This window comes from Caenorhabditis remanei, chromosome X (genome assembly GCF_010183535.1).
Source record: "Caenorhabditis remanei strain PX506 chromosome X, whole genome shotgun sequence".
NCBI classification, from domain to species: domain Eukaryota; kingdom Metazoa; phylum Nematoda; class Chromadorea; order Rhabditida; family Rhabditidae; genus Caenorhabditis; species Caenorhabditis remanei.
Window position 1 is genome coordinate 12,150,203 of NC_071333.1, and position 13,719 is coordinate 12,163,921.

The window sequence follows — 13,719 nt, forward strand, 5'->3', positions numbered from 1 at the left end:
ACCTGAAATTGCAATTAAAAGTCAAATCACCTTGCCTATATTTATTTCCTTGACAACACCTCCCTCTTTTCCTTTTCCCTTCCGAATGCTATAAATCACAGAGACTAGTCGAGTGGACACGTCTGCCTCATATTTACGTTTTGTTGCCTGGGTAACCGAACGCACATTGAAAGCCGGCAACGAAGCGTTATTTGAGAGCGAAATTGGTTCAAGATGGCGAACAACATGGCTACGTTCATATTGCACTTTTTGAACGATGAACCGTTCAATCTCAACTTGTCAACACTACAATTCGACCAAATGCAACACCAACAACTGCTACAATTGTTAAGCAATGTCTTGAGGTCAGTTTTTGACGGAGTAAGAAATGTGAATTTCATATTATTAATTGAAATGAACCCTGGTATTCATTGGAAAAAAATTGGATGTGATGATTTATTAATTTTCAGTTTACGGATTCAAACTTTTTTGGATAATAATTACTTAAATTGATTATGACAGCTGAATTTCTCGAATTTATTTCTATCAATAACTTTGATCAGAGAACAGAAATGAGTTTGTAGTCTATGCAAATAGAAATATTTCTATGCATCAAACGTTGAAAAATAGTTTGAATTCTGAGAAATGAATTTGTTCAACTTGAATGAAGCCACACACTCCCATATTATAAAACTGAACTTTGCATTCTTAAAATTTAGTTTTCTTTGGAACTCACACATTTCAAAGTAATCGTTTTTACGAGAACATAATAATTTCAGCTGGATTTTCGACTCGGAACGTGTTGATATAAAAAGAGAGGCAGCCGAGGAGACTGCAATTCGGATTCTCAACTCGCTAAGAATTCTTCGCTATCGTCCGCCGCAAGACCAAGAAGAACAGTAGGGACAAAGCGAGGGCACTTATTTAATGGAAGTTAATTTGACATAATATTACAGAGAAGAATGGAGAGCAGGGATTGTTGAAGGACGGAAGACAAGTGTATATCCGTTGCTCGTTTTTCTATTTGAGAATTCGGATGGTTTGAAAGAGCGAGCATATTTGGCAAAATATTTGATGAAGGTAATGAATTGCTATGTCAAAACCAATACGCTCTACCACAGTTTTTTCCTCCATTCTGGAGAGAAAAAGCGGTCGTCATTATTTTTGAAAAATGATACATAAAGAACAAGCGTCCGTTCTGCTTGAATTGCTGATCTCAGGAAAATGTAAAGCGCTTTATGTGGCTTGGTTTCTTTTTGACATACATGAGAAATGAGAAGAAACATTTTGGAAATTAGGTTCTTGCACCTGTCAGAAAGTGCATTTGAGACTAGGATAATGTTCGATTTACAGACCGATGTCCCGGGAGAATTCTACGATTATGACATTGAAGAGCTTCAGAATGAGATTGGAGATCTAATGACAGAGTTCAAGGTGAATCAGACAGGGAAGGGATTTCAGATTATTCCCTAAGTAACGGCAAAAGGAAAACAAAAGTGGCGTGCTGAAAGATAGCATAATAATATTATTGTTGACAGGAAATTCATGCGGATGTCAAATCAGTTATGTCAGATGTACTATTGTTAAATGACATTAAAGAGGATTTGAAGTCAATGGAGAAGGAAAAAATGATTTTGGTTCGGAAAATTGAGAAGACCGAAAAGAAGGTTCAAAATATACCGTATTTCGACAAGTGAGTGAGACTATCCTTTTGATTTTATAGACAGATTATGTCATGAAACCAGAATATGAAAAAATTCTGGTGTTGTTTTGCAGACAGATGCAACTCGCATCACAATTACGTGGAGAGAAATCTCGGTATGCGGAGATGGCGCATCAAAAGCAGCTTGAAAGACAAAAGGTTGGTCCGTTTATAAATCGGAATAAAGAAAAGAAAAGGAAATAAATCAGACAGCTTTTTTTTTCTATTTCTTCTCTTTTTTCTCTGAAAAAAATGAGAGAAAAAGTACAGGAATAGCGAGTGCAATCCTTTTGTTCTTGAGTGCCGTTTCCTTTTTCTTCTCCGAGTTCTGCACGCATCAAAAATCAGAAAATCCCCCATTTAGGTGCTGAACATTGAATCGAGAATCAATCGCATGAAAATCAATTTGAATGAGGCTCAAGCAGTTGCCGACACGTTGGATGAACAAGCACTAATGGAAAAATTAGAGGTTACTGGTTTTCTTCTTTTTTCTTTTCTTTTCTAATGAGGAAGTCTTAGGATGAAGTTGCGACGAACACTTATTTGGTGAACGGGAAGTTGTTTCAAGAAATAGAGACAAAAGAGAATAAACTGAGGGAACTGTCAACAATGGCAAGATCAAGTTCGGTGAAAGAAGATGATATAACGAGAATGACGGAAGAGGTGAATACAATCAACTTTCACGGAAATAGATATTTATCAAAATTTAGAAGAGCGTTAGCTATAAAATTATTAAGCCGTTTTTGTCATGTCTGAGATAAAGTTAAGAATATTTATAGTTCGTGGGCAAAAACACGTCATATGTAGATCAGAACACAAATTAGGCATTGGGTATTAACCAGTCTGGGTTCTAAAAATGTGTTTTTGAAAACTGAGCAGACTGTACATAGGAATAATAAGGAATCTTTCCATTGATACCGGTGGGCATCATCTGACATTGGAATGTGTGAGCACTTAGAGGAAACGCTCTTTGTTGTCGAACTTGAAAACGATTTCAAGTCGTGGGTGGGAACAAATAAAAATAGGAGAAACAATGGCTTCAGACGTCAGACAGACGTCAACGAAATTTCCTAATTTTCAAATGCCCAAATAAGTTAATTGTTGACTCAAGCCCTTTCTGGCTAACCAAAAGACCAAATCCTATTTTTCAAGTTCCTACTTTCAGATTGAGGAAATGACAAAACGAATTCGAAAACTTGAAGACGAGAGAGATCACAAAGAGGTTGACATTGACGAGAACATGAGGTCAGTAATTTGCTCTTTTGGCTTTTATGTTGTTTTTGTGTCGGCTCGCAAATGCTAAATGAGGAAAAAACCAGAGAAGCCAAGGGTGATGTTCATCATGCGTCGTCGTTTCAGATGTGCATAAATTTGCGTCAATTGCGGTTGCTAATGAACAAGACAAAAAAAAGAGGAAGAAGAAAATCATGGGATGGAATGGGGGAAATGGTGATGACGATGCTCAGAAGCACAATATGCGCGCTTTTCCTTCACTTTTTTCTGATTGAATGTCGCATTGTCAAGTGCTCCTTGAATTCAGGAGGAGAAGAAGAATGAGACGACGGAAAAATTCAGACAGAGCCGAAACAATGTAGGGAAAAGGGGGAGGAATTGACAAGACCAGAAATCACAGACATTTGAAAAACTCACTTCCGCAATTTTTAACCGTTTTTATAAATATAGATATAAAACTAAAAATTCCGAACACAATCACAAACTCACTTCAATAACATACATTTTTGTGGCAAACGAAAAAATACTAACCTTTCTTCGTAAAAACATACGACGTGTTTTCAGTGTGTTTCGTCATCAAGTTACTCTTCTCGAACGCAAAAAAGAGACGGCGGTGCAGAAGTTGCAGGAGTTGAGGTGAGTGAGTGGTTTGGAGGGTCCTCTTCTCGAAAGTCCTTTTTATTCCACTGGGAATAGGAAATTGAAATTGAAAAAAACCGTTAGAGGCGGCGTGGTTTTAACGTTTGATTGTGCCCATTTCTCAATTTCCGAAATGGACTACACATGACGAGAGTCACGTCTTGAAAAATGGACAAAAGAACTTCAATGAATTAAGGAAATTGAAAGCTACAGTAAGACAGAAACGTGATTTTTAGACAAGAACTTGCGAAAGTCGAGAAAGATGTGGAAGAACGTAAACACAATTTGAAGGACAAAGTGGGCGGAGAAGTGGTGTCAAATGTGCAAGTAAGTAGAGAAGTTTTTATTTTTAATGTACCATTCCGCAGTATCGAAAACATTTGGAGCAGTACCGGGTCAAAAGTGAGGATCAGAGGAAGAAAAGAAAGGAAATGGAAATGATGCATACCGAGAAAGGAGTGCTTAGCAGAACGGTGGATATTCTTTCAAGAAGATATAAACAATTGGAGAGTCATATTGTGAGTAGAGCAGTTCTAAGAGTTAAACATATACCACTGTATGGAAATTTGGCATTACTTCAATATGAGTAAAATCTTGAATCTAGAGCAATACTCATGATTTGGTTTGAGTGTAGATTTAAAACAGTGAAACAAAAAACGTGCGACAATGTAAGAGCATAAAACAAGAAAATAGACAAATTGCTCTCAAATATCAAGAAAGTCAGAATTGATACAAACAACTTTTCTAGAGAACAAACTACATCCACTTGAGCAAATGTCAAAAAACAAAAAGTCAAAAATTTGTTCGAAAAGTTCAACTAATTTTCAGGAAAGCATTGGCGGTGAAATAGTAGAAGTTTTGAATGTTCCAACGAAATACGATCGTCCAAAAACTGCAGCTCCGCAAACAAATAATAGCGAGGTGAGATAAAAGTTTTGGATTTCGACTTTTGCAAAACGAAGAGGCGAAAATTTGAGAGGCTTCGAACTGACTGTTCAAATGTTTAAAACCCGAGTTCAATTTAACAATCCATTGGGGGATTATGTCAATGTTTTATGAAGAATTGGTAGGACTTGAAGGTTTTGAGTATGACAGAAAGCAAGTAAAGAAAGTGAAAAATTGTGATGTTCTTTGATCGGAACTTCTCTTTTTCACTTAGTTTTTTAAAAAGAAATATATTCTTTCGAGTACTACATGATTAAAAGAATTATAATAATTTGGAGAAGATATACATTCATTCAGGACATCAAATCGGATATGAAACAAATGATGAATTCATTGGATGAGAGAAAAGATAGGATAACGGATCAGCGGGCAAGACGAGAAGAAATGAGACTCATGCTGAGTGTAGGTGACAACTTAATTGACACTTTTGACTGATCATTTCAGCAAAAAATGGATGCAATTAATATAATGAAGAGGCAAAGAGAAGAGCAAGTGGCAGAAATGGAAAGAAATAACAGATTGCTTGTTGAGGTAACCTGATATCATAGAATATACTGATATATGTATCTTTGATCTATTGCAGAGTGTCAGAGATCTCGAGAATACAATTGAAGAATGCGGAGAAAAGATTCCTGAATTGAAAAATGAATTAGCAATATTACTGGATGATAAGAATAGTTTAGAAGGAGCCAGTGGAGACAATTTGGAGGTAAATCAGAATTGTCACATTATGATGAATTCGGAATACAATAATACGTGATTGCTGTTAGTTAACAACTACCATGACATTATTTTTCTATTTCTGCACACAATTTTGTCTCCATTTTTTCACCCTGCTTCCTTATTAATTTTTCCAGGAAAAAGTCACATTAGCAGCTGAAAAAGAACAAGAACTAGATGCACAAATTGAGGAAATGGGAGACATGGATGAGATGCGTTTGCAAGGAGAATTATGGAAAGACATACTCACTATCTTTGAAGTCAAAATGGAAATTTTCAAGGAGAGATCGATGTCCCGTCATTAATTTTAATAGAAAACAAAATGTGAAAACTACATTAACTAAACATACAAGAACTTTTTTGAAAACTAATATTATATTCTAATTTTTCTCATCGCTCATCGATAATAAATGTATTTATTTTGAAAAAGAAAATAAAATATTTGAAAGAAAAGTATGATGGTTAGAAAACATAAGAAAAATAAGAAGAATAAAAAAATAAGCATTTTGATATTTATGCAAAGTCATTCAAAATTTCAGTCTTCTGGGAATTGGATGAAGGACAATAACTAAAATTTGATTATCATTTTGATAACATTATTCTAATTGCAAAAATATTATGTCACAATGAAGTCAGTGAATGAGAAAAGAGATTGTAGAAAAAGTAGAAAGAAATTTGGGGAGGGCAAGCTAGAAGAATATCATTCTGCACTCGTAATCATAGCATCATCGATATATAATCAGTTGAGTAGATGCCTAACTAATTCCATCGGAAGTGGAAAGATGATTGTCGAATTTTTCTCCGCACTGAAAAAAAAGCAAATATACGAATAATCATGTAAGTATATATCTGTTCACGTTGACAAACACGTGATAGATACATCATATCCGAATTGGAAATGTTGTCATAGACTTACGCGACACTATTCAATGTTTGCAGATAACGAAGTTGGAGAGCAGCCGGGGACTGAGCAATGACTGTAGCAGCTTCACGCAATGATCGTGATGCTTTTTCTTCTCCTTCGGCAGCAATAACCTAAAAATTATAACATTAGTGCAGATTGATTTAGCTTCAAATTAATACCTTGGCTCTGGCTTCTCGGGTAGCCTCAGCTTCAGCTGCCATGGCTCGTTGTAGTTGAATTGGAAGTCGGACGTCCTTACTTAAAATTCAAATGTGTGAATAAAGTTTTGTACTTTAAAGTTTGAAGTTCTTGAACGATTTATTTGTTAAAAACTTACATTTCAACTCGTTCTACTTTGATTCCCCAGCTTTCAGTAGCTTCGTCGAGAATAGTCTGAAATTAGAAAAAAACACGTTTCACATTTTATCAAAATGATACAAACCTGCATAGAAGTAGCAAGTGTTTCACGATCGGAAAGAATTTCAGAAAGACTTCTGGTACCCAACATATTACGAAGAGTGGTTTGAGCTAACAATCTTGTGGAATGATGTGCGTTTTCGACATTGGCAACACTGACGGTTGCATTACAAATTCTATAATAAATAACGGCGTCTACTGAAGTTGTCACTGAATCTTTCGTAAGAATTTCTTGCGGTGGCACACTGAATGACACAGTTCTTAAATCCACTTTTGTATAAGATTCTATGCAGGGTAGCACAAAGAATATTCCTGAAACACATAAGTCGGTTTTATCGATTTTTTTAGTGATATTTACCTGGCCCTTTTGCTCCACCACCAATGAGTCTACCGAGTCTGAAGATAACAGCTCTCTCGTATTCTTGAACCACTTTCATACAGAAATATATTGATACAGGAAACGTTGAAATGACTATAATCCATGATAAGCCCATCAAAAACCATCCACAAAATCCCAAGCCAGTGTCATAATGTTCAGCTGAAAAATTTAAATTTTGATCCCTTTAAGTATTTTAAAGTAAATCAAACTGCTCTTTAAACGGCTGTCCAAAACCCGATAGGAAGTTGGACAGCCGTATTTACAAAAGTTAGCTGCTAGAATTAATGATTGCTGAGCAACAATTAACGAATGGATAGAGGATGTAACACTCACGATTCATGTGTTTTGGATAATAGCTGAGCTTGAGCTGTGCTAAAGACTGTCGACGTGCCTCACGTTCCTCTTTGGCAAAGATTAGCGGATTGAGAGTGAATCTGTAATGATTTTTGATGGAAAATGACAAACGATGGGTATAGATATAAATGATAACCGGTCGCTAAACAGAAAACATAAAAATTGAATGGCTCGAAGTACAAATGTTTTGCATAGCGTAGAATATTGTGTTATCAATTTTTGCAGATTCAGCTGCTCTTGGTTTGCATATCTAGTTTTTTGTCTAAAACCTTATCTCATTTTTTAATTCATAAAAGTTTCCAATAATCTTTTGCCTCTTCTAAATTCCAAAATGTTGAGCGCACATCCCTTTATTTGACCCTGTCCCCTTCCACTTATAATAGCCTCGATTAACTTTGTAATCTGTGAGAATTCCCTTGAGACGTTCTCATACAAGATTAGTAACTGAGTAACGCTTTCTCAAGTTTCATAAGTCACAATATCCCATGAAACAGATCTAATTGAAATGTGTTTCAATCCCGCAGTAACCTAATATGCTTATTCCTTCTGCAGCCAACCCAGTTCCGTTTTTAGTAATAGCACCCGTTGAACGAGAAAAAAGAACCTGGAGGAACCTGCCCGTGCCGTCCGTCAAAATCGTCATTGGTCACCCTATAATTATCTTAAGAAACTCTATTTCCCAAAACAAGACATCTTGCTTTCACGTTTTTTAGTACTTTTCCAAACGGACGAATAAGCACAACGGTTTATGGAAAATGTCCCTAATTCTTGTAGCAAAGAAGTGCTTTGATGAATGAGTTCGGATTACTCAAAGTGTAATCTTCCGTGTACGCGTATGTATGTGTATGTGGCTCAACGGCGCCCATTGCATGTTTCTGTCACTATTTTTATTTGAAAAGGAGTGAAAGTAATAGCGGAAGTCGGTCAGAGTTCATTCGGGTCTCCCCATGGCATAGGTGTGAATAAGAAGGAGATATAAATTGAGGAAAAGAAAATGAATAGCGGGAAGTGAGACCGGATTTTGGAGAAAGAATTAAGAGTTCCCACCCAACAAAGTACTTACCTGCGACCCATTCGTCCACGAGGTTGTCCGGTGGGCACCGGAATCTGAATGTTCCCTTCATCGTCCGATTCCATTAGTCTCTCACTCTCGTTTGATGAAGAATCACCCGAATCACCGCCGTCTGTAACAAAAAAAGACATTTGATGCAATTGGAGAAACTTGACTAATTGACACTGGCTAGAAAAGTCTATCTGTCCAGCTATCCAGTCTGGTAATTGAGCTCCAAGACTCGCCAGAGGCGGAGCATTCATTTTTAGAGAAACATGAGAAGTGACTAGAGCGGATTATCCAATTAGGACGAATGCCAATTGGTTTGCGGTTACAGATCAGTTTACAATAGCCTCATAATTTTGTTGAGAGAAGAGTTCTTGGACGTTTCGAAAAAGGAGAAAGAGTGTGGAATGACCCGTGTACATTTTTCAAAACCAGGGCAGCTGGACTTATGAAACTAATCCAGTGGGGCTTGTCATGGTCTTGAAAAAACCTTTCCATCTTTCTACGACAACGACGCCCTTCTGACTTCAAAGGTCTTTCTTCTTCTCTTTTTGATTTTTCTAACTTACGCGGTGATCCTTGACGCACTTCCAGAAACTCCATCTAAAATGAGGGCAGGTGTGTGTATATATGGATGAAATAAGAAGAGCAAGGGCGGAGAATAAAACCGGGATTGCAGGAAGAATTGAAACGCGAAATGGGACAATGTGTCAAGAAGAAGATAAATTTGAGAAAAAGGAAACGTCGCCTAGTAACGTTTGTTTTTGTTTCGAACGTTTTCTTCCGGATGAAAGGAAGAAGAAAACGCATTTGAAAACAGGGCCGAATCAATTTTTGAGAAAGATTAAGAAGCAAAGTCGGGAAGGGGGAAAGAAAGACACGCGGCACACGGATCAGTGGAATTTGGGAATTTTCGTGAATTTTACTTAAGAGTTTGTTTGATGTGTTAGTTCTCCGTCGTCTTTTTCAATTTTAGGAATAACAGCGCAGGAAGTTACAAGGAAATGATGTTTGGGGGTCTGTTTTGGAATGATGAAATTTCTCTAGGAACCATGATCTTATGCGGGCATCTTACCCAGAGTAAGTGTAAGTTTTGAATCAGATAAACCCCGAAAGTTTACTTATTGGGACCCCTTCCCATTTTCAAGTTTTTGCTGTTTCAGAAGAACTGCGATTATTGCGGACCCCTCCCTGACACATACTTTTTCAGAGTTCATTACTTTTCAGAAAACTTGAACTATTGTTGCAAACAGGCATTCTATTTGTACTTAATCTGTCATATGCATTCGAAACATTATTTCTTTTACTAAATTAGAGTCACATACAACAATTTTCGAAATGAGAACTCCTCTATTTGTACATTTCTTTTTTGCGTGGGTCTTTATTCGCGAGTTGGAAAAAGGAAACATTTTAGGCAAGTCAAACCACTTGATGAGCTTCCTAATTGCCCTTGTTTCCAAAAACTGCATACAACAACCCTACTCAACAACCGATCTAATTGTTTCGAGAGCGAAAAGACTAAAAGAAAAAACCTGAGATGTAAGCTATTTCATGGCACTTGCCATAAAAAGTCAATTTGTGAAATATTTTCGAGCGTTGACTTTTTTTCTCACGATTCGCCGGAGATGCCATTTTATTATCCGATCTTATTCCATGTTTTGGGACTTGTGTGTGCAGAAGACCACGTTGTTTTACATTTTCTCATTTTCAGATTCATTGTCCGGTTGGTTCGGGAGGTTCGGTTGAAAACAATTAAATTTTCATCCCCGCCAGACTGATACGAATGAAGCTCGAAAAGCAGAGCAGACACGAGCTGAAGCGTTTCGGCTCGGTGGCATGACCTATTCGTATTTCCGTTTGGTCAAATGTTTTTTCGCGCCTTTTTGCCTCTTACTACACGTCTGTCTAACCGAACAGAAAGCTAATTCCCAGAAGTACTTCGTGTTGATTTGTTGTTTTCGACGAGAACAACAATTTTTCAACGCCACAAAAGTAGATCATCCATCATCCACGGCGGGTGGCAAACGGATTTGAATTTAGCGTCAGAGGGTTAGTAGTACGAGTGAGTTGCAACTCCAGGTGAACTATCAAAACTTGATTGGAATAAGAAATACGATGCCGAAAAGAGAAAAAGATGTGAAAGCAAGCCTTGGTCTGACAATGACTACAATGAGACGTTTATAGATGGCGCCGTCGAGCTCATCTCATGTTTTATTCTGGAACTATGGCGTGAGTTGGTGTAGAGCAACGATCCTAGTGACTCTTTTTTCCAAATAAGAAAGATGAAGAAGTTGGAGAATCAGAAGACCGAATTGAATAAAGGAAAGAACTTTTATTACCCAAGGCTCTGATTTTTTCATGAGGCGGAAACCTTAGAACTTTTCAACTTAAATTGTACTTTTTTGGAAAATAAAAATGAAACGGAAACTGAGATACACAGTCAACTTCCTAATATTCGTTTCGTTGACCTTTCACGCAAAAGGAAATAAAAAGGGGATGTATGTTACCTATTTGGTCAGAAAACGAAATTCTGGTGCTTGATGTCCTCCGATTTCCGATATTTCCGGGAGCCGGTGAGGTCGACTCAATGCTCGGTTGGCTCTTCATTTTGTTCAAAGTTGAAGTGAATATTAATGCAGCTAGTAATAGTAGCAACTAATAAACGGAATCAGGGTGTGAATGCTGATATCCGTACTATTCAATTTAGACGCAAAGAATATGTGAAAGGTCTCTCCTCTTCACGAACGCCTAGACGATGCGTTGAGAGAGGCGGAGTCCGGTGCTCCGGAGCTCCGACACAACCATGTACAACTCCACTCAACAACGAAACGAGCCGACGCAGATGCCCTCCCTCCTCAGAAATGAAAATATGAAAATCTAACTCTCGATGTTTTATAAATTGCTCGTTTACTTGAATCCTTTTGTCTTGGTGACTTTTATGCTATTTGATGCTTTGTGAACAAAGACGTCAAAATTAGACTAGCAAAGTCTAATAAGATGGAACCGGAACAGACAAAAAGTCATTCATCAATTTCCTCCAACTGGTTTTTCTAATTTAGGATCTCGAAGATTGATGAATTATGTCCGGCAGATGGACAATGTGATACTACCCAATTTACATAAAGTATCTCTTTGAAAAATGCATTTGGTTTCGGAAAATTGAAAGACTGTGAACTATCGGGGATATTTCTAAGAATGTGAGAATGTGATGTTACAAAGTATCCATTCAAAAAACAGTTTACAGGTGCTGGTATATAAAGGGAGGAGCAAACATGTTATTTTGCTAATAATGATCATTTCACTATTTTCTTCTTGTGTTTCTTTTCCTATTCCAAGAACGGAGCTTTCTTCTCCATCTAGACTCAACATCATATCATTTTGACTTATGATCACACATAAAAAGCTTCTTCCAAAATGGGAAACAAACAACACAATATAATCCCCACCTAACCAAGAAAAGTTTAGCCAACCAAAGAAAAGAAGACGACAAAAGTTGAGTGACTGAGGAGTCGCTCATCGGTTTTTCTGTTTGCAGGACTTTTCTTCATCTATGAATAATGTTTGTCTTATAGATGGTCGCCGCCACGTTTTTCATATAAATTTTGAATGTGTTCTTTCGATATCTCACCAGTTTATAAGATGAACCAAGTTTACAAGCAATGATAAACAAATCCAAGTTTGACACGGGGAAAAAATTGAGCAGCAAATTTGAGTAGTTTTTTTGTTTCCGGGTTTTTTTCTTTTTTACTTGAGTATTGTCTCATTTTTCAACTTTTGAGAAATCTTTTCAAGAAATGCATTCAACCGAGAACAACTGATTTTTGCACTCGAAGTGGAGGTTCCTAGCTAGTCTGTGTGCAAAGAAAAGAAACAAATCTAATTAAAAGTACAGAGCAGAAAAAAGTGAGAGGAAGTACTTGAAAGCGCTTCAAAAGTAAAGCTAAGATGTGGTAGGGCTAGAAAAAACCTTTCTCAAAACTGCCAAGATGGTGGACAAAAAACTTAATTTCCTGTTTTTCCGGTGGAAAACACAAAACCGTTGATGAAGTCACAGGATTTTTCCAGTGTTTGACTGACTTTTGAATCAGCATTTTCAGATTTTACTCTGAAATAAGAAATAGGCGAAAAAAAGAAAATCATGCGTCGTATGTATAGGTCAAATGAAACTCGGTACCTTCTGGATAGAAAAAGTCTCTGCACTCATCGGACATCATCTCAGGCGTGTAAAAGTTGAGGTTTCAGGAAGTCAGTTCGAATGTATGCGGGGTGTTTTGTCGAGCAATGTATAGTGGTGTTTGGGAAAGAATAGTTGCTCGTTTCAACCAAGTCACAACAGACTGGTGTGAGTTGACTGGAGACTTTTGACTGGTTATGAAAAATTGGAACAAGCAAAATAAATGAATGGTGGAAGATCTTCAGAGTAGATATGGAACACGAGGCAGAGAGTTGAACCTCCCTTTTCTTTTCTTTTCTACTTTCTTTTGATATGGATGCGGCTCTTCTTTGACCACACATCCACTTATACACCCATTTTTCAAAATAGGGCACGAGGTCAGAAGTTATGTAGCAGGAAATGGTGTGAACAAAAATTTCTTTTGAAATATAAAAATTGTATTTGTTTATCCACAAAACAACATCTCAGATGTGCTACAAAAAAAACAAATAACAAAACATCCAATAAAATGTTGAAGAATGAACCACCAGATTCAACAAGGACCAAATTTTAGAATTTCCCACTTGCTAAAAAGCCCAATGAGATATGAAATGTACTTTTTCTATGATTTACTTTAACTTTCATCAAATATGGAAAAAGGAAAAAAGAATTGCCCCAAACCAGGATCGAACTGGTGACCTTTAGATCTTCAGTCTAACGCTCTCCCAACTGAGCTATTGAGGCAGACACACCGATAGGTATCTACTCTTTACACTATGTCGTGTTCTCCCCTTCTCTCACTCTCCATCTCGCCATGGCCTACCACATTGTGCGTGGAGGGCAACATCTAGTAGAATTGACTCACGTTATTATGTGGTTTTTGAAGAAACTGCGCCAGATGGAAGCAACTAGCAATCGTTGAGAAGAGAATAATGTGGAATTTTGGAAAGATGTTCAGAAATATATACTCACAAAAACATACTATTCCTATATTTTTCATTGCATTCTTTTTTGCAGTGATGGAAGAAAGAGAGTTTTGGCTAACATGAGAAAGAATTGTAAATGAAATATGGAAATATAGAAATCTGAACGGAAGATTTTGGTGACAAAGAGAAAGAAAATAGTAAATAAAACCACTAAAACGTAAAAGAACAAAAAAGAAAGAGAAAAAAGAATGTAAATAGTAAATAGAGCGAAACGATCCGTAAGGGATGACAATTTGTAGAAGAAGTCGGAA

At 37.0% G+C, this 13,719-nt stretch overlaps 2 protein-coding genes across 2 annotated transcripts; one reads left to right on the top strand and one right to left on the bottom strand.

Moving 5' to 3' along the window:
* Positions 1-225: 225 nt before the first annotated feature.
* GCK72_024403 (uncharacterized protein) lies at positions 226-5,523 on the top strand (the record flags this gene model as incomplete). Its single annotated transcript, XM_053735868.1, has 16 exons — positions 226-344; positions 759-878; positions 936-1,059; positions 1,333-1,413; positions 1,518-1,672; positions 1,756-1,840; positions 2,046-2,150; positions 2,201-2,344; positions 2,847-2,926; positions 3,479-3,550; positions 3,790-3,880; positions 4,382-4,474; positions 4,796-4,900; positions 4,943-5,029; positions 5,082-5,207; positions 5,356-5,523. The coding sequence occupies 16 exons, from the start codon at positions 226-228 to the stop codon at positions 5,521-5,523; spliced, it is 1,755 nt and encodes a 584-aa protein (XP_053579434.1).
* Positions 5,524-5,957: 434 nt separating this feature from the next.
* Positions 5,958-8,586, bottom strand: GCK72_024404 (uncharacterized protein; the record flags this gene model as incomplete). The annotated part of the gene is made up of 8 exons (XM_003118004.2): positions 5,958-6,024; positions 6,135-6,253; positions 6,302-6,380; positions 6,460-6,515; positions 6,565-6,851; positions 6,898-7,077; positions 7,252-7,352; positions 8,336-8,586. The coding sequence occupies 8 exons, from the start codon at positions 8,584-8,586 to the stop codon at positions 5,958-5,960; spliced, it is 1,140 nt and encodes a 379-aa protein (XP_003118052.2).
* Between the last annotated feature and the right edge of the window lie 5,133 nt (positions 8,587-13,719).